Raw genomic sequence first — 23,036 nt, 5'->3', positions numbered from 1 at the left:
TCACTGTGAAACATCAAATGTGCACGTCAGGTTTATTTTTGTTTCAGTTGTATTAGAAATAGAGAAAGAGAGAACAGAAGATTGGATCATTGCTTTTAAATCAGTAGAAATGGTGAAAATGCAATTACAGGTACATGATATGCTCCAGGCCAGTTGACTGGATTTACATGCAACAAAGGACACAAAGTTACTAAAACAAAAATAACCATCATTTGCTTCCTAGGGTGGGTTTAAGATTTCAAAAAGCTTTCATTGCACTCTTTTTTTTACAATAAGACACACTCGAACAAATCCGAAGTTCAGCATTGTAAGGACACACACATATGGCTTTGAAATATTTTTTTAAAAAGCAACTTCAAATATTTCACAACAGTCCCCAAGCCATCGGCCACTCGACGCGCAGACCGAGACTCCTGAATTTTACAGACCCATTTCAAGCGAGCGTTTTAAAGGACACTTCAAGGAGGAACCTTATAAAATCACCGTCTTCAGGTACTGCGGTTTCCTCCCCGACTCCAGGGAGCTGGGCAGGCTGGTGTGCCTGTGGCTGCGGTCCGTCATGCAGACGGAGACCAGCAGGAAGGTCCCGCCGACGAACAGGAAGAGGCCGGAGAACCAGCCGGAGAAGAGGGCCTCGCCGAACTCCCAGCGGGGCACGATCTCGGGCACCGTCTCGTCCCAGAACTCCACCACCGTCACGTAGGCCACCATGGAGATGGGCAGCAGGGTGGTGACCCCGGACACCAGGGACAGCAGCCCCCCGACGATGAGGAGGCCCCTCTTCAGGGCGTGCCGGCCCGGCCACAGGTCCACGCCCTCCAGCCCGAAAAACGCAATGGTGACGCTCAGCAGCCCCGTCCCCACGGAGACCAGCATGAGGACGCGGGACACCAGCAGGTCGGTGGGCAGCGCCAGGAAGGAGTCCAGCGCCTTGCACTGCAAGCCCTGCTCGTCCTGGAAGATGCAGGTGTGCCACAGGCCCTCGTACCAGTTCTCCATCTCGTTCAGGTCCGTGTTGAGGCACTTCCACAGGGGCACCAGGGTGGTGACGAAGGTGATGACCAGGCCCGCGAACGAGAGGAAGAGCGCCACCCTCTGCACCCACGTAACGGTCAGCAGCACCATCCTCTCCCTCGTCTTCCTCCGTCTCTCTCTCTCTCTCAAACTCTCTCGCTCTCTCTCTCTCAAACTCTCTCCCTCTCTCCCTCCGCTAAGAGAATGTCGAAGGAGTGGCGGCGAAGCTTGGTTCCGCTCGGTTCAGCGTCGGCTCGGTCCAGCCCTCCTCGTCAGCACTCTTAAAGCGACGGCTAGCCCCCGGGCCCGATTGCGTACTACAACAGACGCACTGTTTCGTCACGCCGATAAATACCATCTCGGCGAACAATGGCCAGCCTTTCAGGTGAAACCAGATACATCCAGCCGGGGTATTCAGGGTGAGTGCGAACACAAGAACCTGGCAATGGGGGTGGGGGGGGGGGGGTGTGTGGTAAGAAGGGGGGTGGGGGGGGAGGAGATGAAATGTGAGCAAATCAAGTTTCGAGGAACACGCTGGAAAAAAAAGGGAAAAAAAGGGGGCGGGGGGAGGTTGGTTGGGCGGACAAAGCCCTCTGTGAAATTTCATGGAAGCGGCCAATAAGGTGACGTCCATGCAGGCGGGCCACACCGGCATCTCTTGTGTGGCTAATTATTCACAATGGATTTCCATTTTTGCCGATGTACCCGATAAGGCCCCCCCCCCCAAGAGATTGGGCTTGGGTTGCACGTTTTCTGGTTCAGAAAAGAAACTCGAGGAAATCGGTCGATTTGTCAAAGCGTCTCAGGTGACCCCGTCGTGAATGGGCAGTCTGTGCGAGGAGCAATTCTAGACACAAAGACCGCGACACGTGACGAGGTCTCTCCACCTGGTTCCTGGATCTACATCGCCGACCGCAAGCGATTAGACCGACCTGCCACACACATAGTGCGTAGTCCGCTTTAACTGGACTCAGAGCGCGGTTTGTACGCAGTTCACACAACAACAAAAAATCATGGTGTATAAAATGGTATAAAAGTACATTTTTGTTGTTCATAACTCTCGGGCTAAAACAGGGACTGTGATTTACTACAAGGTGAATTATTCAGAATTCACATTTTTATTTATTTAATTCTTACCAGGAGTTCAGAATACTTCACCAAATCTGGCCCTGACTTTGTTCTTAATTAATTGTCATGACTAATGATATATAGAGGCGATGTACTGTGGCCCAAACTTCAACCCCATTTGGCCTTGATCGCACCGTAACCAGTTCAAAGATCACGCTTGACTTTTGACAAATTAGTTTAAGTAAGTATTTTGTGATACCATTTAGCCATTGCAAAAATTTAAGCAAAACCCTGTTCTGTTCTTGGAGATATACCATCCTGTAGGTTTTCACACCAACCCTAACAAAGCGCACATCATTTAACAGCTAGAGATTTTTGTCGAGCTGCTAATTAGTAGAGTAGGATGGTGCAAAATTAGGGTTGAAATGAAAACCTACAGGATGGTAGATCTCCAGGAACAGGGGGACGGTTAACACTGTCCTAAACCTTATTAGGGGTTTTATTAGCCCCTTGACTCAGAATAGGGAATGTATGCTCTCTCTCACTTTAATGAAAATCTGCAGAAAAGCAGTCTATTGCCTGGAATGAACCTTGGAGGTAGCAGTTGCCCCCAACATTGATTTTGTCCTTTACATAAAGGAATACAGTTTTAATTAAAAGGTAGCATCATTTGTTTTGTTTTTTTTTTTGTTTGTATTATCTGTGATTTCCAAAAACAAAATGATTTTACTTCTAACAAGTGTTTCCGTGGAAACTCTACCCTTGTGCTTCAACTGACATTGATCCCTTCTTCCTTCTGCAAGGCCACATTGTGAACCCTTATCTGGCCAATATCTGAGCAAACTGAGGCTGGTGAAAGAGGCTGCTAATTTTGTTTTAATATAGGGTCCGCCATTATCCCATGTGACTCTGGAGTCTCCTTCAATCAGGGTTTACAATCACTCAGGGATACCAGAGCCGTTAGGTATCCTGTTCAGACCGGTGGGACCCCCACTTTCAGCTCGACTCAGATAGCATATCTCTCAGGAAGGAAGTGGCGAGCTCAATCGCTGATTAGAGAATCTGATAATATTGATAAAGCGGTGTTCTCTGCAGCAGTGGGATCACTGTGGATTGGGTCAGCTGGTTGCGTCAGGCTTGTGGTGCATGTGCTTCAAACGAACAAAGCAGCACTTGAGCAAGGTACCATGCGGATTATGTAACGTGTGCCATGGTACATTGTGGAATTTTTTTTTTCTGAATATGTAATGCATGCCATTTTTATACAGGTAAACCCAAGGCTTACCCATCTAGAACATTCTTGTCATTGCGCTTAAATACATTCATCTTAAATATTGTTAAAAGAACTAGCACGAGAGTAGCTTTTGCATACAGCAGCCTATTTAGAAGATAATTTTTATAAGCCCTATTCCGCTGGGATAAGTTTTATCCACAGAGGACCTGTAATGTATCTTTCACTTATTATGCGGGTAATTTCAGCCGGACACATCTGACGGGATAACAAAAAGAAAAAAAACAATAACCCCACCCCAATTACAAACCGCGTCCCAGAAATTAGATATTGTAGCTACAAAAAAAAAATACGTAGCACGTTTCACGGCAATAGACAACTAGACACGGCTTCCAAACACAAAAGTCCGAAAGAGTCCATTGTTATTCCACATGCGAAGAAAAGTACCCAGAAAATAATGTTCTTAAATTCCTATGATGATTATTCACACGGGACTGGTATTACCAGAGGACCTCGATTACCTACTCTTCACCCACTCTCCCCCCCCCCCCCCCCAAAAAGAAAAAACAGTAGGTAATTCAGTCCGGGAAATAAACTTTGTGGCCAGGTACAAAATTACCAACATGGCCGATTTAAATCGTGGAAACTGTGGCAGGGGCCACCGGAGGATAAAGAAAGGGCCGCGTGAAGCTGAGCGGGAGGAGGAGGAGGCCTGAAGCGTATCCGGCTTCAGATTCCGTCGTTTTTCGACGTGGCGGCCCGGGCCAAAAAAGCCCAAACGCGAGGGACCCTCTCTCTGCGTCCCGTTCTCTTCCTCCGGCTCCCCCCTGCTCCGTTCCAACCGTACAGAGCCCTTCGGACCAACACACTCAACACCAACTCGTGGCGAAGCAGACTAGGGTATAGTGGAGTTTAGTTTTAGTTTAGTTTTACGGGCATTTAGAGCATTAGACACTCTCATCCAGAGCGACTTACATCGTATCCAATTATGGAGCTGGATATATACTAGAGCAATGCAGGTTGGGTACCTCGCTCAAGGGTACGACGGCAGCGTCCTACCGGGGAATCGAACCTGCGACCTTTAGGCTTACAAGACCAACTTCCTTAGCCATTACACTACACTGCCACCTTGGAGGGAAGGGCGGTGAGGGCATGCCGACCCGCCCGCCCCCCCCGGCCCCCCTCCCCTCTCGCACAGGGCACAGCGGTGCTCTGCCCGGGCACTGGAGGGGTCCAGTTGCAGGCGCTGGCGTCGGCTTACGGTCCCGTCTGAGGCGAGGAGAATGGGGGCCATTGTGCCGGGGCCCGGCGCGAGGCTTCGTTCAAGCTCTTGCGTTTCGGGTCAGGCGCGGGGCGGCCAACGCCGCCGCCGCCACCGCCACCGCCGGCGGCGGGAGGCGAGACCCGGACTCGAGCCAGAGCGAGAGATCGGCTCCGCCCGCCCGCCCAGCTCCGCCCGCCCGCCCCGGCTCTGCCGATGAAGGCCCGCATTGAGCCGCAGGTGTGCAGCGTCACGCTTCGGCATTCCTGCCCTGCCCGGGCCTTTACGGTACGGTATGGTACGGTACGCACCGCGCATCACGCTGCAGTGTGCTGTATACGCAGAGATCATCAAGTTACCGAGATACTGCCCACACTCTGTGCCCTTCCAGGTTCAGCTCAGGAGATCCGCATAGCTGGACAATTGAGTTCCTGTGACGCATCTGTCCGTTAAACTGCAGGAACATAGCATTTGATGTTAAAGTGCTGAGGTTATGACATCCTCTCTCTCTCTTTATGAAGAATCCCTGCTGAACATTAGCAGCTGAGCACGGGAACCAAGACATCCGTGTCATTGCCACGCGTTTACTGGAACTTTCCGCATGACTACAAACACACTGAATGGCTGACAACACACGAGTGAGGAATGTTTGCCTTTATAATGATTATTTGAAACTTGCACACACAAAATTGAACCACAGATGGCTTAGTGAATGTGTGTGTGTGTGTGTGTGTGTGTGTGTGTGTGTGCATTGGCCATTAAACACACAAGACCAGCTCTATGAATTCCATATTCCTAATTTATTAAGGCATATACTGTAATACAAGTGGCTAACGTAATCATACATTCATCACAGTATGGTGTACACAAACAAACACAAACATACAATCATACACAACTCGCGAAAGCACGTAAAACGGAGGCTTTAATGTCGACCTGTATTACTTTATCACAATGACACAAGGTTTGCGAGACGACAGGTCAATATGCCGATATATATAACAGCTTTCCGTACTGTCAAAGCTCGACAAGGCAGATACAGTAACCCTGACGACAGGAAATAAGGAACACGGTCATGAGATATGTAACAGGGCACACTTGAGGTTTGCATCTTCAATGATAATGGGGCATGAACGCAATAGGTCCAGGAGTGACTGTTTGTTAAAAACACGCATCTAAACGTAAGACACTGCAATGTGATTTTGTCTCATTAAAGGCCAACCCAGACTCTCATCTTTCACAAACAAGCGATCGGTCTTCCCACCGGAGAAAAAAGATCCGGTCCATGAAATAAAGAGTCTTGAATTACGTGATATTTTATTCCTGATAAGGAAACACAAAAAAAAAAAAAAAGAAAAAACCTGACGCCTGCTCTCATTTTAAGACTGCTTTTGTTGTAGTGTACACCTGAAGACGCCCGTAACGTCACAGACGGAGTCAGAACGTAACAGAACGTAAAAGTGACAAATGAGAGCGTGTAGCCGTCTTAGCATTGTGGTACGTGCCCATACAGTATACCCAACGTCACTGCGGCAGCAAAAAACGAAAATATGACCAAAAAGTTCAAACGGGTGGATGAAGAATCGGCGCAAACATCAAGCGAACGCGGAGGAAGCGGGCGGAGGAAGTGGGCGGGGCGTCGTTCATGCACCGGCGCGGCGGTCTGCGGAGGCGATAACGGTGTGGAGCGTGCGCCGGGAATGGGGGGGGTGGGGGGGGGGGGCGCCCCGGAGGAGTGACTGTGGAGGACGTGGGGGGGGGGGGGGGGGTTGGGGGGGGCGGGCGGAGACACCTGCTAAATATCGGCACCCATCTCGGCGCACTGTTTGTCCGAAATGTGGGCGGCTAGAGACTCGATGATGTCCAGCAGCAGCAGCTGGCTCAGCGACTTCAGGTTGGGGAGCTTGGACACCTTGGGAAGGGGGGGGAAGGGGGGGGGAGGGGGGAGGGAGGGGAGGGGAGAAACAAAAACCATAAACAAGCAGCCAGCAACACAAATCCAAACCAACCCAACCCAACCCAACCCAAAGCCAAAAATGGAAATGGACACCAAAAAAAACGTAGGCCGGTACTCAACAGCATGCAGTTACCGTATAAATACAGCGGCACCAAGTCAATGGGAGCATTCAAACAGGCCAAAGCCCTGATTGGTAGCTGGACCGTAAGAGTGCACGATGTGTGTGTGTGTGTGTGTGTGTGTGTGTTGTGTAGGCACAGAAGAGCTCGTGACTAAGAAAGTCTGTTTACGTGACTTTTGCAAGTTAGGCCTCTCCACAGACCATCAATCAATAATCAATCAAAATTTATTTATATAGCGCATTTCACAGACAATTGTCACAATACGCTTCACAGACAACCCTGGCCTAGACCCCCAACAGGAGCAAGCCTAAAGCAACAGTGGCAAGGAAAAACTCCCAGTGGCAGATGGGAAAAAACCTCAGAAGGAACCAAGCTCAAGGGGGAAACGCATCCCCCTCTGGTCGGCTCAGGGTACAGAGTCCCTGGGGGAGCGGGGAAAGGGGGGGGCGGGGGATCGGTCCTATCATGTCTGAGCGCACGTGCCCCCCCCCCCCACCCCCCGGGGGGGCGTTCAGCCGTGCCGCAGGGGCCAGCAGACGGACAGGGCCCCAGACAGCAGCCCACCCACCTTGATGAACTGATGGACGATTATGTGCAGGCAGTGCTTCTTCATGTCCAGGGCCTGGGTCTTATCCGCGGCTTCCAGGATCTGCAACCAGGCGGCCAATCAAAATGAGCCAAATACACAGAGAAACCCGCAACTCCCTCTCAACACAGAACTGCACTGATCCCAACCCTGAACCTCACACACGCTATTCAGAGGTGGCGCCCAACCCTGTTCCCAGAGATCTACCTTCCTGTAGGTTTTCACTGGAGCCCGAACAAAGCACACCCCATTCAACAGCTAAATGGCTGCACTGAGCTGCTAATTGGTAGAGTCAGGTGTGCCGAATTAGGGTTGAAATGAACACCTACAGGATGGTAGATTTCCAGGAACAGGGTTGGTTACTACTGATATAAAGCATTTTATATTAGGGTGACATTAGGTACTTTAAGCAAGACATTATTCACCCAATGCACGCTGGGATAGGCTCTAGCCCCAAGCCCCCCACACCCCAATCCTGACCAGGAATAAGCAGGCTAGATAATGGATGGACGAATGGACGGATGGACTTCTTCACCGGCTGTATGGCTGCACACTGACTCCCTCTAGGAGCTCAGGTGTGAAAACGGCAATGGCGTACCTGCAGGACGTTCTCCACGGTAACGTTCATCTCCAGGTTCTGCTTGCAGTAGGCCTGCAGCCTGTTGTTGGAGAAGCCGTAGTAATACGGAGCTGCAAACAGGTAACTGGGTCAAGAGTCAAGGAAGCTGAAACCCACAAAAACTGAACTAAACCAACCAACTAATCGATAATGAGTAAAGTTAAAGGCACACTATGCAGGACTTTTACTTTGAAAATATTATAAAGTAAGCATGCTCGGTCTTATGTAGAATTCAATGGCCATCTCCATCTTTGCACACATTTGGCGAGTTCAAGCTCCTTTGCATGCATTTCTTCTTCCAAATAGTGTTCGGGATATTTCTGGGCGTGACGCTCTTTTCTGTGTGGGGAGGAGTGGGTGTGGCTGCAGAGCCGGTGCGGGGGGGGGATCAGATTTCAGAGCAGCGTTTGTAGCCAGCTAGCTACTGCCCCTCGTGGAGGTGAAGAAGGTTCAAGCACAGTGACTGAGCTCATTCAAAAACCAGTCAACAGTGGCATTGCTTGTCCTTGATGGTGACGGCCATTTAAAAACAGACATAAAATAAAACGCGGTATAAAAACAGACATAAAATAAAAGAACAGAGGTGAGTGGCTGTGATTGAGGACAGACGATGAGACTGCTTGCTTGTAAACACAGGGCCACAGCGAGGCTAAAAATCCTGCATAGTATGCCTTTAAAAATACCAGCTAAACCTGGGGTTTTTACTGAACGGCATCGCACGTGCCACCATCATGGAGTACTGACTGAACATGGTGTGGCACAGAGGACATGCAGAAGGCAGGCAGCTATTCAGGGTGGCAGCTTTAGGGCCTGCTTTAGGGGGGATACAGAGAGTCCTCCGGGGGCATGTTGACGTCCCCGTAGTAGATGTAGCGTAGCATCGACTCGAAGGCCTGCTTGCTGGGCACCATCTCCCCGATGGAGATGTTCACCTGGCCGTCCTCGGGCATGAAGGATCGGAACATGGCCTCGAAGTAGCTGTGGGAGAGAGAGAGAGAGAGAGGGAGGGAGAGAGACAGATAGAGAGAGAGAAAGATAGAGAGGGAGGGAGAGGGGGAGGATAGAGAAAAAAAGAGGAAGAGGGAGAGAGAGGATGAGTTCTAACAAAGATGTCAGTCAGCAAGCAGAGATCCAGGAGGTCCCCATTTCTATCTTACCTGGAGCGGGCAGCTAGGATGGCTTTGTGGGCGGGCCGAGGGTGTCCGTCCAAAAGCAGGGTGATGTCACAGAACTCAAGCCCCGCCCCTTCCAGATAGGCCTTCATATCCTGCACCAGGGACGTTCCTGAGGGCAGAGAGGAAGATGACTGAACCTGGGGGATTCCCTAGCAACAATGGGTACACAAGGTGGCGCTAGAGCGCGGGGCCTACCGATGTCGACGGGCTGGTCCGAGTACACCCTCGGGGGCGGCTGCTGTTTCCGGCGGACGATTTCCACGATGAGCGGGGTGGAGAGGTGCTCGAACTCCTTGGTCATGATCACCTGGTTAAAGTGCGTCTCCTTCACCACGAAGTTAAGGCAGTGCTCCTAGGGAACGAAGAGATGGACGCGCGTGAAGGTTTGTGTGAAAAGCTTTGGATAAATGGAAAATGGGCAATCTGCTATGCTTTCTCATTGGGGAAGTGGGGGGTGGGGGGGGGGGGTGGTGTTACCTTGAGCTGGTCCAGCTGGAGCTTACTGGCGTTCTCGCACACGCTCAGAACGTTCTGCAGGTCCACCGACGCCTCGATGTACTGCACGCACAGCTGCTCCAGGCGGGACAGCTTGAAACTCAGGGCAAGCTTATAGACGTCCATGATCAGGAGGACATCCTGAACGTGACCTGCGCCCCAACGCAGACACGCAGCGGCATTCATCAACACTCCCCGAGGACTCTAATCCTGGGATATTCACCGTTACCCATAGAAAAGCCTGAATATAATTGTGGTGGTTTCACTTTTCACTGTAAAGATCAGCAAGCAATTCATGTCTAAGAAACCAGATAGGACACATTACTGCATTAACCGATTAAGCGTTGAGTTACAACTAAATCTGCACGCCCTGTGGTGTGTCATAGGGCGAGGTCACTGCTAAATCGTGCAATCCTAGAACAATGGTTTCAACCAACCGGCCTTATTCCACATTACTATGGCCAAATATAAATAAAGCAAATTTAACAAACTACTATGGGTACCACTTCACCCCCAGCGGCGGTTGTAAAAAAAAAAAAAAAGGGCGAGGCGGGGGTCTGACCTTTGCGGGGGTACTGGATCTTGTCCGTGTACAGAAACTGCATCAGCACCTCGAAGGGCTGGGCCTCCGCCTCGCGAATGCTGACCTCCAGCATGGGCTGGGACCCCGAGGGCCTGGTCGCCGCGGGAACCTCCTTCTGACCGCCCGTCGCCCCCTCCTCGCTCTCCTCGCCGCCCTCCGGCCTGCTCCTCTGCACAGGGATTGGACGGGAGGCGTCACATCATCACCTCACAACACTGAATGCCACTGCTGAGGTCAGTTACATTTGAAGCAGTAGAGAAAGTGTTTGAAGCAGTAGAGGCAGTGTATGAAGCAGTAGAGGCAAAGTATGAAGCAGTAGAGGCAGTGGTGTATGAAGCAGTAGAGGCAGAGTATGAAGCAGTAGAGATGGTTTATGAAGCAGTAGAGGCAGTGTATGAAGCAGTGGAGGCAGTGTATGAAGCAGTAGAGATGGTTTATGAAGCAGTAGAGGCAGTGGTGTATGAAGCATTAGAGATGGTTTATGAAGCAGTAGAGGCAGAGTATGAAGCAGTAAAGAAAATGTTTGAAGCAGTAGAGGCAGAGTATGAAGCAGTAGAGATGGTTTATGAAGCAGTAGAGGCAGAGTATGAAGCAGTAGAGAAAGTGTTTGAAGCAGTAGAGAAAGTGTATGAAGCAGTAGGGGCAGTGTATGAAGCAGTAGAGGCAGAGTATGAAGCAGTAGAGGTAGAGTATGAAGCAGTAGAGATGGTTTATGAAGCAGTAGAGGCAGTGTATGAAGCAGTAGAGAAAGTGTTTGAAGCAGTAGAGATGGTTTATGAAGCAGTAGAGGCAGTGTATGAAGCAGTAGAGAAAGTGTTTGAAGCAGTAGAGGCAGAGTCTGAAGCAGTAGAGATGGTTTATGAAGCAGTAGAGGCAGTGTATGAAGCAGTATAGGCAGTGTATGAAGCAGTAGAGACGGTTTATGAAGCAGTAGAGGCAGTGTATGAAGCAGTGGAGAAAGTGTTTGAAGCAGTAGAGGTAGAGTATGAAGCAGTAGAGGCAGTGGTGTATGAAGCAGTAGAGGCAGTGGTGTATGAAGCAGTAGAGGCAGAGTATGAAGCAGTAGAGATGGATTATGAAGCAGTAGAGGCAGTGGTGTATGAAGCAGTAGAGGTAGTGTTTGCAGCAGTAGAGGCAGTGGTGTATGAAGCAGTAGAGGCAGAGTATGAAGCAGTAGAGATGGTTTATGAAGCAGTAGAGGCAGTGTATGAAGCAGTAGGGATGGTTTATGAAGCCGTAGAGGCCGTGTATGAAGCAGTAGAGATGGTTTATGAAGCAGTAGAGGCAGTGGTGTAGCAGTAGAGATGGTTTATGAAGCAGTATAGATGGTTTATGAAGCAGTAGAGGCAGTGGTGGAAGAAGCAGTAAAGAAAGTGTTTGAAGCAGTAGAGAAAGTGTATGAAGCAGTAGGGGCAGTGTATGAAGCAGTAGAGGCAGAGTATGAAGCAGTAGAGGTAGAGTATGAAGCAGTAGAGGCAGTGTATGAAGCAGTAGAGATGGTTTATGAAGCAGTAGAGGCAGTGGTGTATGAAGCAGTAGAGGCAGTGTATGAAGCAGTAGAGATGGTTTATGAAGCAGTAGAGGCAGTGTATGAAGCAGTAGAGAAAGTGTTTGAAGCAGTAGAGGCAGAGTATGAAGCAGTAGAGATGGTTTATGAAGCAGTAGAGGCAGTGGTGTACGAAGCAGTAGAGGCAGTGTATGAAGCAGTAGAGTCAGAGTATGAAGCAGAAGAGGCAGTGGTGTATGAAGCAGTAGAGATGGTTTATGAAGCAGTAGAGGCAGTGGTGTATGAAGCAGTAGAGGCAGTGTATGAAGCAGTAGAGATGGTTTATGAAGCAGTAGAGGCAGTGTATGAAGCAGTAGAGAAAGTGTTTGAAGCAGTAGAGGCAGAGTATGAAGCAGTAGAGATGGTTTATGAAGCAGTAGAGGCAGTGGTGTATGAAGCAGTAGAAGCAGTGTATGAAGCAGTAGAGTCAGAGTATGAAGCAGAAGAGGCAGTGGTGTATGAAGCAGTACAGGCAGAGTATGAAGCAGTAGAGATGGTTTATGAAGCATCAGAGGCAGTGTATGAAGCAGTAGGGATGGTTTATGAAGCAGTAGAGGCAGTGTATGAAGCAGTAGAGGCAGTGTATGAAGCAGTAGAGGCAGAGTATGAAGCAGTAAAGATGGTTTATGAAGCAGTAGAGGCAGTGGTGTATGAAGCAGTAAAGGCAATGTATGAAGCAGTAGAGGAAGTGTATGAAGCAGTAGAGATGGTTTATGAAGCAGTAGAGGCAGTGTATGAAGCAGTAGAGAAAGTGTTTGAAGCAGTAGAGGCAGAGTATGAAGCAGTAGAGATGGTTTATGAAGCAGTAGAGGCAGTGGTGTACAAAGCAGTAGAGGCAGTGTATGAAGCAGTAGAGGCAGTGTATGAAGCAGTAGAGTCAGAGTATGAAGCAGAAGAGGCAGTGGTGTATGAAGCAGTAGAGGCAGTGGTGTATGAAGCAGTAGAGGCAATGTATGAAGCAGTAGAGAAAGTGTTTGAAGCAGTCGAGGCAGAGTATGAAGCAGTAGAGATGGTTTATGAAGCAGTAGAGGCAGTGGTGTATGAAGCAGTAGAAGCAGTGTATGAAGCAGTAGAGTCAGAGTATGAAGCAGAAGAGGCAGTGGTGTATGAAGCAGTAGAGGCAGAGTATGAAGCAGTAGAGATGGTTTATGAAGCATCAGAGGCAGTGTATGAAGCAGTAGGGATGGTTTATGAAGCAGTAGAGGCAGTGTATGAAGCAGTAGAGATGGTTTATGAAGCAGTAGAGGCAGTGGTGTATGAAGCAGTAGAGATGGTTTATGAAGCAGCAGAGGCAGAGTATGAAGAAGTAGAGAAAGTGTTTGAAGCAGTAGAGGCAGAGTATGAAGCAGTAGAGATGGTTTATGAAGCAGTAGAGGCAGTGTATGAAGCAGCAGAGGCAGTGTATGAAGCAGTAGGGATGGTTTATGAAGCCGTAGAGGCCGTGTATGAAGCAGTAGAGATGGTTTATGAAGCAGTAGAGGCAGTGGTGTATGAAGCAGTAGAAATAGTGTTTGAAGCGGTAGAGGCAGAGTATGAAGCAGTAGAGATGGTTTATGAAGCAGTAGAGGCAGTGTATGAAGCAGCAGAGGCAGTGTATGAAGCAGTAGGGATGGTTTATGAAGCAGTAGAAGCAGTGTATGAAGCAGTAGAGATGGTTTATGAAGCAGTAGAGGCAGTGTATGAAGCAGTAGAGAAAGTGTTTGAAGCAGTAGAGGCAGAGTATGAAGCAGTAGAGATGGTTTATGAAGCAGTAGAGGCAGTGGTGTATGAAGCAGTAGAGGCAGAGTACGAAGCAGTAGAGGCAGTGGTGTATGAAGCAGTAGAGATATTTTATGAAGCAGTAGAGGCAGTGTATGAAGCAGTAGAGATGGTTTATAAAGCAGTAGAGGCAGTGGTGTATGAAGCAGTAGAGGCAGAGTATGAAGCAGTAGAGATGGTTTATGAAGCAGTAGAGGCAGTGTATGAAGCAGCAGAGGCAGTGTATGAAGCAGTAGGGATGGTTTATGAAGCAGTAGAGGCAGTGTATGAAGCAGTAGAGATGGTTTATGAAGCAGTAGAGGAAGTGGTGTATGAAGCAGTAGAGATGGTTTATGAAGCAGTAGAGGCAGTGTATGAAGCAGTAGAGATGGTTTATGAAGCAGTAGAGGCAGTGGTGTATGAAGCAGTAGAGATGGTTTATGAAGCAGCAGAGGCAGAGTATGAAGAAGTAGAGAAAGTGTTTGAAGCAGTAGAGGCAGAGTATGAAGCAGTAGAGATGGTTTATGAAGCAGTAGAGGCAGTGTATGAAGCAGCAGAGGCAGTGTATGAAGCAGTAGGGATGGTTTATGAAGCCGTAGAGGCCGTGTATGAAGCAGTAGAGATGGTTTATGAAGCAGTAGAGGCAGTGGTGTATGAAGCAGTAGAAATAGTGTTTGAAGCGGTAGAGGCAGAGTATGAAGCAGTAGAGATGGTTTATGAAGCAGTAGAGGCAGTGTATGAAGCAGCAGAGGCAGTGTATGAAGCAGTAGGGATGGTTTATGAAGCAGTAGAAGCAGTGTATGAAGCAGTAGAGATGGTTTATGAAGCAGTAGAGGCAGTGTATGAAGCAGTAGAGAAAGTGTTTGAAGCAGTAGAGGCAGAGTATGAAGCAGTAGAGATGGTTTATGAAGCAGTAGAGGCAGTGGTGTATGAAGCAGTAGACGCAGTGTATGAAGCAGTAGAGGCAGAGTACGAAGCAGTAGAGGCAGTGGTGTATGAAGCAGTAGAGGCAGAGTATGAAGCAGTAGAGATATTTTATGAAGCAGTAGAGGCAGTGTATGAAGCAGTAGAGATGGTTTATAAAGCAGTAGAGGCAGTGGTGTATGAAGCAGTAGAGGCAGAGTATGAAGCAGTAGAGATGGTTTATGAAGCAGTAGAGGCAGTGTATGAAGCAGTAGGGATGGTTTATGAAGCAGTAGAGGCAGTGTATGAAGCAGTAGAGATGGTTTATGAAGCAGTAGAGGAAGTGGTGTATGAAGCAGTAGAGATGGTTTATGAAGCAGTAGAGGCAGTGTATGAAGCAGTAGAGATGGTTTATGAAGCAGTAGAGGCAGTGGTGTATGAAGCAGTAGAGGCAGAGTATGAAGCAGTAGAGATGGCTTATGAAGCAGTAGAGGCAGTGTGTATGAAGCAGCAGAGGCAGTGTATGAAGCAGTAGGGATGGTTTATGAAGCCGTAGAGGCCGTGTATGAAGCAGTAGAGATGGTTTATGAAGCAGTAGAGACAGTGGTGTATGAAGCAGTAGAGATAGTGTTTGAAGCGGTAGAGGCAGAGTATGAAGCAGTAGAGATGGTTTATGAAGCAGTAGAGGCAGTGTATGAAGCAGCAGAGATAGTGTTTGAAGCAGTAGGGATGGTTTATGAAGCAGTAGAAGCAGTGTATGAAACAGTAGAGGCAGTGTATGAAGCAGCAGAGGCAGTGGTGTATGAAGCAGTAGAGGCAGTGTATGAAGCAGTAGAGGCAGTGTATGAAGCAGTAGAGGCAGAGTACGAAGCAGTAGAGGCAGTGGTGTATGAAGCAGTAGAGGCAGAGTATGAAGCAGTAGAGATGGTTTATGAAGCAGTAGAGGCAGTGTATGAAGCAGCAGAGGCAGTGTATGAAGGAGTAGGGATGGTTTATGAAGCAGTAGAGGCAGTGTATGAAGCAGTAGAGATGGTTTATGAAGCAGTAGAGGAAGTGGTGTATGAAGCAGTAGAGATGGTTTATGAAGCAGTAGAGGCAGTGTATGAAGCAGTAGGGATGGTTTATGAAGCAGTAGAGGCAGTGTATGAAGCAGTAGAGATGGTTTAAGAAGCAGTAGAGGCAGCGGTGTATGAAGCAGTAGAGATGGTTTATGAAGCAGTAGAGGCAGTGTATGAAGCAGTAGAGATGGTTTATGAAGCAGTAGAGGCAGTGGTGTATGAAGCAGTAGAGGCAGAGTATGAAGCAGTATAGATGGTTTATGAAGCAGTAGAGGCAGTGTATGAAGCAGTAGAGATGGTTTATGAAGCGGTAGAGGCAGTGGTGTATGAAGCAGTAGAGGCAGAGTATGAAGCAGTAGAGATGGTTTATGAAGCAGTAGAAGCAGTGTATGAAGCAGCAGAGGCAGTGTATGAAGCAGTAGGGATGGTTTGTGAAGCAGTAGAGGCAGTGGTGTATGAAGCAGTAGAGATGGTTTATGAAGCAGTAGAGGCAGTGGTGTATGAAGCAGTAGAGATGGTTTATGAAGCAGTAGAGGCGGTGTATGAAGCAGTAGAGATGGTTTATGAAGCAGTAGAGGCAGTGGTGTATGAAGCAGTAGAGGCAGAGTATGAAGCAGTAAAGATGGCTTATGAAGCAGTAGAGGCAGTGTTTGAAGCAGTAGAGGCAGTGTATGAAGCAGTAGAGATGGCTTATGAAGCAGTAGAGGCAGTGTTTGAAGCAGTAGAGGCAGTGTATGAAGCAGTAGGGATGGTTTATGAAGCAGTAGAGGCAGTGTATGAAGCAGTAGAGATGGTTTATGAAGCAGTAGAGGCAGTGTATGAAGCAGTAGAGATGGTTTATGAAGCAGTAGAGGCAGTGGTGTATGAAGCAGTAGAGGCAGAGTATGAAGCAGTAGAGATGGCTTATGAAGCAGTAGAGGCAGTGTTTGAAGCAGTAGAGGCAGTGTATGAAGCAGTAGGGATGGTTTATGAAGCAGTAGAGGCAGTGTATGAAGCAGTAGAGATGGTTTATGAAGCAGTAGAGGCAGTGGTGTATGAAGCAGTAGACATGGTTTCTGAAGCAGTAGAGGCAGTGTATGAAGCAGTAGAGATGGTTTATGAAGCAGTAGAGGCAGTGGTGTATGAAGCAGTAGAGGCAGAGTATGAAGCAGTAGAGATGGCTTATGAAGCAGTAGAGGCAGTGTTTGAAGCAGTAGAGGCAGTGTATGAAGCAGTAGAGATGGTTTATGAAGCAGTAGAGGCAGTGTATGAAGCAGTAGAGAAAGTGTTTGAAGCAGTAGAGGCAGAGACTGAAGCAGCAAAGATGGTTTATGAAGCAGTAGAGGCAGAGTATGAAGCAGTAGAGATGGTTTATGAAGCAGTAGAGGCAGTGTATGAAGCAGTAGAGGCAGAGTATGAAGCAGTAGAGATGGTTTATGAAGCATTAGAGGCAGTGTACGAAGCAGTAGAGAAAGTGTTTGAAGCAGTAGAGGCAGAGTATGAAGCAGTAGAGATGGTTTATGAAGCAGTAGAGGCAGTGGTGTATGAAGCAGTAGAGGCAGAGTATGAAGCAGTAGAGGCAGAGTATGAAGCAGTAGAGAAAGTGTTTGAAGCAGTAGAGGCAGTGTATGAAGCAGTAGAGATGGTTTATGAAGCAGTAGAGGCAGTGTATGAAGCAGTAGAGAAAGTGTTGAAGCACTAGAGGCAGAGTATGAAGCAGTAGAGATGGTTTATGAAGCATTAGAGGCAGTTTATGAAGCAGTGAACACGGTTTTTGAAGCAGCACTCTGCTGACCTGCTTCTGCCGCTCCCTCGCCTGCAAGATCTTCTTCCTCAGCCATCGGCACCGGGCCGTCACTATGGCGATGTGGCCCAGCACACGTTCCTCCCTCTGACGACAGACAGACAGACAGACAGACAGACAAAGTCAGGGGCATAACAAGCAAGGGACATTTTTGGGGCATGTTCCATACAGACACTACTGCGTAAGTAGGATGCATGCACCGTACAAAACACCGAATTCCAGACAGACTCACCTCCCCCAGGATGAACTCCACGTCACAGAACTGCCGGTTCTCCCACAGTTTGCCGTAGTCTTCATGGAGCGTACATTTCGGGTAGCACGAAAACTACAGGGAAAATACAGACCCATCAAAAATACGTACAGCATTAAATCTATTTATCTTACATCCATTACATTTCACTCATACAATGGTCAAGGTTAAAGGTCCTTTGGTCACTTTGCAGTGCGGTCAAACTCTGCAAAGTTTAGTTATGTGATCTGTTTTACAAGTTACCTCGAGATGAGAGAAAAACACAATTTTCTTGTTTTATTAATTCTCATGTATACGTTAAATGCACTTTACTGTGCCGGTGTGAAGTGCGGCAGCTCACCTGGAAGCGGTACATTTCCCCGCTGCGCACGTTGTTGTCCACGGTCCCGCCGAAGATGTACATGGCGTCATGGATCACCGCCGCGGCGTGGAAGAGCCGCCCGCTGGGCATCTGGGGGGAGAGAGAGACGCACAGGAGGAGCTCAACGGGGGAAGTCGCCGCCGCGGCTAGCTGTCAATCACCGTCCGTCACCGAGGCGGCTAGCCATCCATCACCATGGTGACTAGCCGTCAGTCACTGTCCGTCACTGTCCATCACCAAGGTGGCTACGCTCCAGTCACGGTAAGTCACAGAGGCAGCTAGCCGTCCGTCACTTCAACACGACTGCAAGGAAAAGTAAAAACTGATGGTGAGAGCGAGGGCGGGGGGGGGGGGGGGGCGCAGGCGGAAGGGGACACCGAAATTCTTCACTCCTCTTCGGTCTCACACCTTCGCACTCCGGCAAAAATAAAAAGGCAAAGTGAGTGAGTGAGTGCGTACAGGTGTGGGGGCGGGATCAGCAGTGTATAGGGTGAGGTACCAAAACCGGCGATCAAATAAAACATTTTTTAAAGTATCAGTTCAGGCGCCAGTAGCATTTTAGCATTGGTATCGGCTAAATCTAAACAATACCCATCCCTGGTAATTTCAGATATCGGTTCGTTCAAGCAGCACTGAGATTATACCACTAAACTCAACTCAAATACCCTACCCTTATTCATGGATCCATTTCTAACAAGTGAGGGACTAGGTATCCATGCATTAACTCAGAATGTTTGGGGAGTAAATGTATGTGCACCTGCTAGCTGTAGTTTGGCATTATTATAGTATTGACTTTCAGTAGTCCAGTGAAATGCCATAGAGAATCTGCATTTACGTTCACAAACCAGACACCATCTGTGAGGAGCCATGTTGGACTGGAGGGGGACATAAAGCTTCATCTGTTATGTCTGCAGTGTTTATAGCTTGTAACTGCAGCAGGTGTTTCAGACTTGCCTATGAATAAGTTTCTAATGATTAATAAAGTTGCTCGCTGCTTAATTTTTTAGCCATGTTTGTGCTTGTGAAAGTATATTGATGATTTAGAAAGTTAGCAGGAGAATCGCAACTGCTAATTGACTTCATAATATCAACAAAAGGTTACAGTAAATGACTCCGGTATTAATTTTAAAACACACCAAGCAGACAGCAAAAAAAAGGAAAGAATTTGAAAGTCAGTTTCTAGTTGATTAAAGTTCTTTTACCAGGATAAACCCTTGAGATGAAGTCATCTCGTTGCCAAGGGGATCCTGGAAGGCAGAGAGCAGCAGTACTTCAAAACAGATACACGTCAATCAAACACTCAAACCACGCCCCCAACCTGCCCAGCAGCCAATCCCTGTGAACCAGTAAAGAAAAAAACAGCACCCCATCGCTCCCAACCCCCTTTAATGCCCAAATGAGGAATTATGACGCAAACCAAATGTCAACTTGGGGGCGATGTATCAGTATCAAATGCCCCGAAGGGGTAACGTATCCACGCTCAAACATGTGACAAACACAGTGTAACAACAGGGACAGGAAATGTCAACCAGCTAAGATTCCAAGCCAGCCCAATTTTATCTGATGCCCTTTTAACGCGACTTCCCGCCACCGCTATCATACGTGACGCTGCCGTAGAGGGAGCTGTCGAGAATGACACCGGGCCCAGTATAGCGCCTTGCTCGCGCGGTCGCGGTCGCGTCCCCGCCCCCCCGCCCGCGTACCTCGCTGTCCAGGCTGGGCTGGATCACCTCCCAGGTCTGGGAGTCCACGTCGTAGCAGTGCAGCTCGTTGGGCAGGGTGTTGTCGGCTGCCCCTCCGAAAACATAGAGGTGGCGGTCAAACGCCACCATGGTGTGCCCGTAGCGCCTCTGGGGTGGCGGGGGGGAGCCTCGGAGGAGGTGCTCCGTAGGGATGCGGGTCCACCTGGGGGGGGGGGGGGGGGGATAGTACAAAATAAAGACCCTCATGCAGGAGTTTCCAAATGACTGCTAGCAGATGCCCTTCCCCACTGAAAAAAATTACAGAATATTTCACGTATTACATGTCATTAAAGGAACCCAAAAGGACATTGCAACATATGGCGGGTGATGCTCAGCTGCCCTTGGCAGGCGGTGTTCAGTTGCCATAGGCGGGCAGTGTTCAGCTCCCGTGCTGTGCTTACATGTTGCCCTTGAACTCAAACTGGAAGAGGTTGTTGGTGATCTTGGCGCCGCTCTGTCCGGAGAACACGAACATCTTGTCCCGACACACAGCCACGGGGAAGTTACAGCAGGACGGTGGGATCTCCCCGCTCTGCTCAATCTGTGGGGGGCGGGGGGGGGGGACAGAAAAACAGAGTTACAACGCCCCCCCTCATCACCACAGCCACATCTTCTCATACAGGGAATCTCGGTCTTTTTCCATGGACAACTATATAACCCCGCTGCACAAACCTACATGGACACAATGCAAATCCACAATCAGAGCAGACCTGCTTTTCAACCAAGGCCACTGACCCAGAACGATGCATATTGCTGTTATATAAGCATTTGAACTATTACATACACACATCGTGTAACTGCATATCTGAGACAAGCAGCTACTTCACCTCGTCTTTTAGAAAAAAATTAATAATGAAGTCAAACCTCCTCCCAGCACGCTTGCTCCCGATCCTGAAGACTGATGGTCCACATGTCATTTAACCTGGGGGAGGACAAATTAGTCACCTCTCACAAGTCACTGTTAAATCTACATTCACTGAGCAGTTCATCCGAATTTCAGCAGTAGCAGACTTTAGTTTTATTTTTTTAAGAAACTCACCTGGCATTTCCATCATATCCGGCAAAAATCCAGAGCTTATCGTTGTAGACTGTGGCCCCATGTGCTGATCTGGCAACCGGCAACCTACAACAAAAAGTACATTTATTTTCAAAAAACAACTGCAGTAGACAGGCTGGACTGTGCATCCAGAGGTGATGGATATAGAATGGACATTTCTATAATGCTATTGACCAAAGTGTTCATGTTGATTAGTGTAGTATAACATGTAAGGAACTGGTCATGTAACCTAAAGGTCACAAGTAACAATGTACTTAACCTGCCTGCAGTATTTATTACGCTGTATAAATGGATGCAATGTAAATGCTATGTATAAAAGTTATGTCTCCTAAATGCCTCTAATGTAATATAAAGAAACATAAAATGCTCTAAAGTTTGCAATGATTAGAAGGGCTATGTAAAATACTTTGTAAATCGCTCTGGATAAGAGCGTCTGCTAAATGCCTGTAATGTGACGTAATGTAAGGGGTATTTCTGCTGGGTGCAGTAATGCTGTGTACAGTACCTGCCCTCCACTTTCCACTCAGCCCACTGGCCTGTGGCAAATTTGTACTCAAACAAGTCGTTTTTGTTCTTCAGATTGGAGTTGGAGTAGATGTCCCCTGTGTAGCCGCCTGGAGGAGCAAGACATATTAGTTCTAACCCTGGCTGAAGGGAAGGAAACGAGAATCAAAATATCAGGGGATACTTCTAAAACAAAAAAAGTGTGAGACTCACCAAAAACGAACATGCTACTCCCATAGACCACAGCAGAATGGTGGTACCTTGGTGCAGGGGGTGTGCCGGTTGTAAAAGCTCTGACAGGAAAGCAAATGCGGCAGAAGATACGGTGAGGTCCGAGTTTGCACACACAGTACCATACCGCTTTAAGAGTACGATCAGGACAATGTCATTGCAATAAGAATTACATACCTGCACCAAGAGCAGTCTTTCACGTCGAAACGCAGCAAATCATTCAGCATGTTCTTCCTGCGTGAATCAACGGCGAACACGAATTAATGCCCATCCAACAGAAGAGCAGAGGAAACAGACAGAACCCGAAAAATACTCACCCATTGTCTCCCCCGAACACATAAATCGCATCCCTATATGCCACGACTGTGTGCTTACTGCGTCTGCAATATTAAACGACAGGGTCAGGTTTTCTGTGGCAGCAATAGCGAGCATCATTTAGGTCACAGATCGAAGAGGTTAGCCATTTATAACAACGACTCAATCAAGTTAGCGTTAGCTCTTTACCTTGCACCCACAAATTCGTCACACGGTGGAAGTCGTCTCCAGCGATGGACAGTTTCGAAAGGACCAAAGTTTAGTGTTAGGTATTCAACGCTGTCCGAACAGCTGTGGTCAAAGTCAACACTCGGGGCAACTTTGGATTTACAAGACATGGTTCTCGGAAACCATGACATTCAAGTGCAGCATAACAAGATACGGAATGCACAATAAATATCTCTGCTACGCTATGCCAAGACGGAAAACGTCGGCAAATTAGCAAGCTTGCTAGCTAATTTACTTGTCTAACAAGCAAAATTGTGTGGGTAGCTAGTGCAGAGTAAGCTAACTTAGCCAACTAGCTATCGCTAGCTTGCTAGCAAGCAAGCTAGTTAATTGTTGGTTTGAAACCAGTTACCAGAAACTACAGCAGCCAGATATCAAACCCATTTTACAAATTTTAACTACAATAAAAAATAAAAAGCACTTATAGGACAGACTATCTACATCGCTAATGATTGTGAATACTACAAACAGGTAGAAGAAAAGTCTGCGCAGCTCGATTCAGCCAAAACAAAACCATCACTGCCCTCACACACGCCCCGTCATCCAACGGTTACTGGATATTGTAGTTCACTGTCTGTTGTTGTGAATGGTTCTTTAGCTCGTTTGGTACAAATAGAACGTCATTTCCCATGAACAAGAAGATTGGTTTAGCGCGTTGTATTGTGGGATTACAACCAAAACCAATCGCTGCTCCGACTGAACAGGTTGTTTTGCTAATCGCAGCTAACCCGCACTCGCCTTTGATAGGCATTGGACATGATACGAGCCTGTTAGCTTTCAACGATTTATTTTACAAAGTCCCGAAAACAAGAATATATGCTTTTTGAAGCTTCCTTCACACGAACATGCATATGAACCAAAGCTAGTGATAGAAAGAATATTTGGTATGAAACATTTAGTGCAATGCAGCACTGTCACATCTATTCCGAAATTTATTAAAACCATTAGGCGGCGCACGCCTAGTATCTTATTTGCACCCAGGCAAGATTATTATTTCCAAGGGAACCGAAAAGCACAAATTTTGCTTCACATGAAGTGTCACAGATAGGCACGGGAAGAGTGGTTTGCCGCAAACACAGACTATTTTAGAGTGCATTTAAAATTATATTGTTTGATCTCTTTTGAGAAACTTTCAAAAATGTATTTAAAGTTATATCCCAAACAATGGTATGTGTTTGGGATGAAGATACTCATAATTCTTACAAGCGAG

General features: G+C 47.8%; 2 protein-coding genes across 4 annotated transcripts; both read right to left on the bottom strand.

Annotated features, from left to right (window-relative positions):
- si:dkey-98f17.3 (uncharacterized protein LOC793143 homolog) lies at positions 1 to 1,352 on the bottom strand. Its single transcript, XM_035379509.1, has one exon. The coding sequence runs from the start codon at positions 1,123 to 1,125 to the stop codon at positions 472 to 474; it is 654 nt and encodes a 217-aa protein (XP_035235400.1). The 5' UTR covers positions 1,126 to 1,352; the 3' UTR covers positions 1 to 471.
- A 15-nt stretch (positions 1,353 to 1,367) lies between these two features.
- On the bottom strand, positions 1,368 to 22,362 carry lztr1 (leucine-zipper-like transcription regulator 1). 3 transcript variants are annotated; one of them, XM_035379507.1, is made up of 22 exons: positions 21,788 to 22,362; positions 21,601 to 21,663; positions 21,461 to 21,517; positions 21,266 to 21,345; positions 21,054 to 21,162; positions 20,531 to 20,614; positions 20,356 to 20,413; positions 19,893 to 20,032; positions 19,453 to 19,654; positions 18,952 to 18,996; positions 17,729 to 17,839; positions 17,371 to 17,463; positions 17,130 to 17,225; positions 10,091 to 10,280; positions 9,511 to 9,680; positions 9,229 to 9,385; positions 9,016 to 9,142; positions 8,687 to 8,836; positions 7,838 to 7,943; positions 7,222 to 7,302; positions 6,367 to 6,486; positions 1,368 to 1,453 (listed from the first exon to the last, which is right to left on the bottom strand). In XM_035379507.1, exons 1-21 carry the CDS (start codon positions 21,955 to 21,957, stop codon positions 6,370 to 6,372), a joined length of 2,406 nt encoding a protein of 801 aa, XP_035235398.1. In that variant the 5' UTR covers positions 21,958 to 22,362; the 3' UTR covers positions 1,368 to 1,453; positions 6,367 to 6,369. The 3 variants fall into 3 exon arrangements, with proteins under 3 accessions (XP_035235398.1, XP_035235397.1, XP_035235399.1); XM_035379506.1 differs by lacking the exon at positions 1,368 to 1,453 and having other exon boundaries at positions 6,342 to 6,486; XM_035379508.1 differs by lacking the exons at positions 1,368 to 1,453; positions 18,952 to 18,996 and having other exon boundaries at positions 6,342 to 6,486.
- Positions 22,363 to 23,036: the final 674 nt, after the last annotated feature.

This window comes from Anguilla anguilla, chromosome 10, assembly GCF_013347855.1.
Source record: "Anguilla anguilla isolate fAngAng1 chromosome 10, fAngAng1.pri, whole genome shotgun sequence".
NCBI classification, from domain to species: Eukaryota; Metazoa; Chordata; class Actinopteri; order Anguilliformes; family Anguillidae; genus Anguilla; species Anguilla anguilla.
The sequence above is the reverse complement of the archived record's forward strand: the minus strand, read 5'-3'. Positions and strand labels throughout refer to the sequence as shown.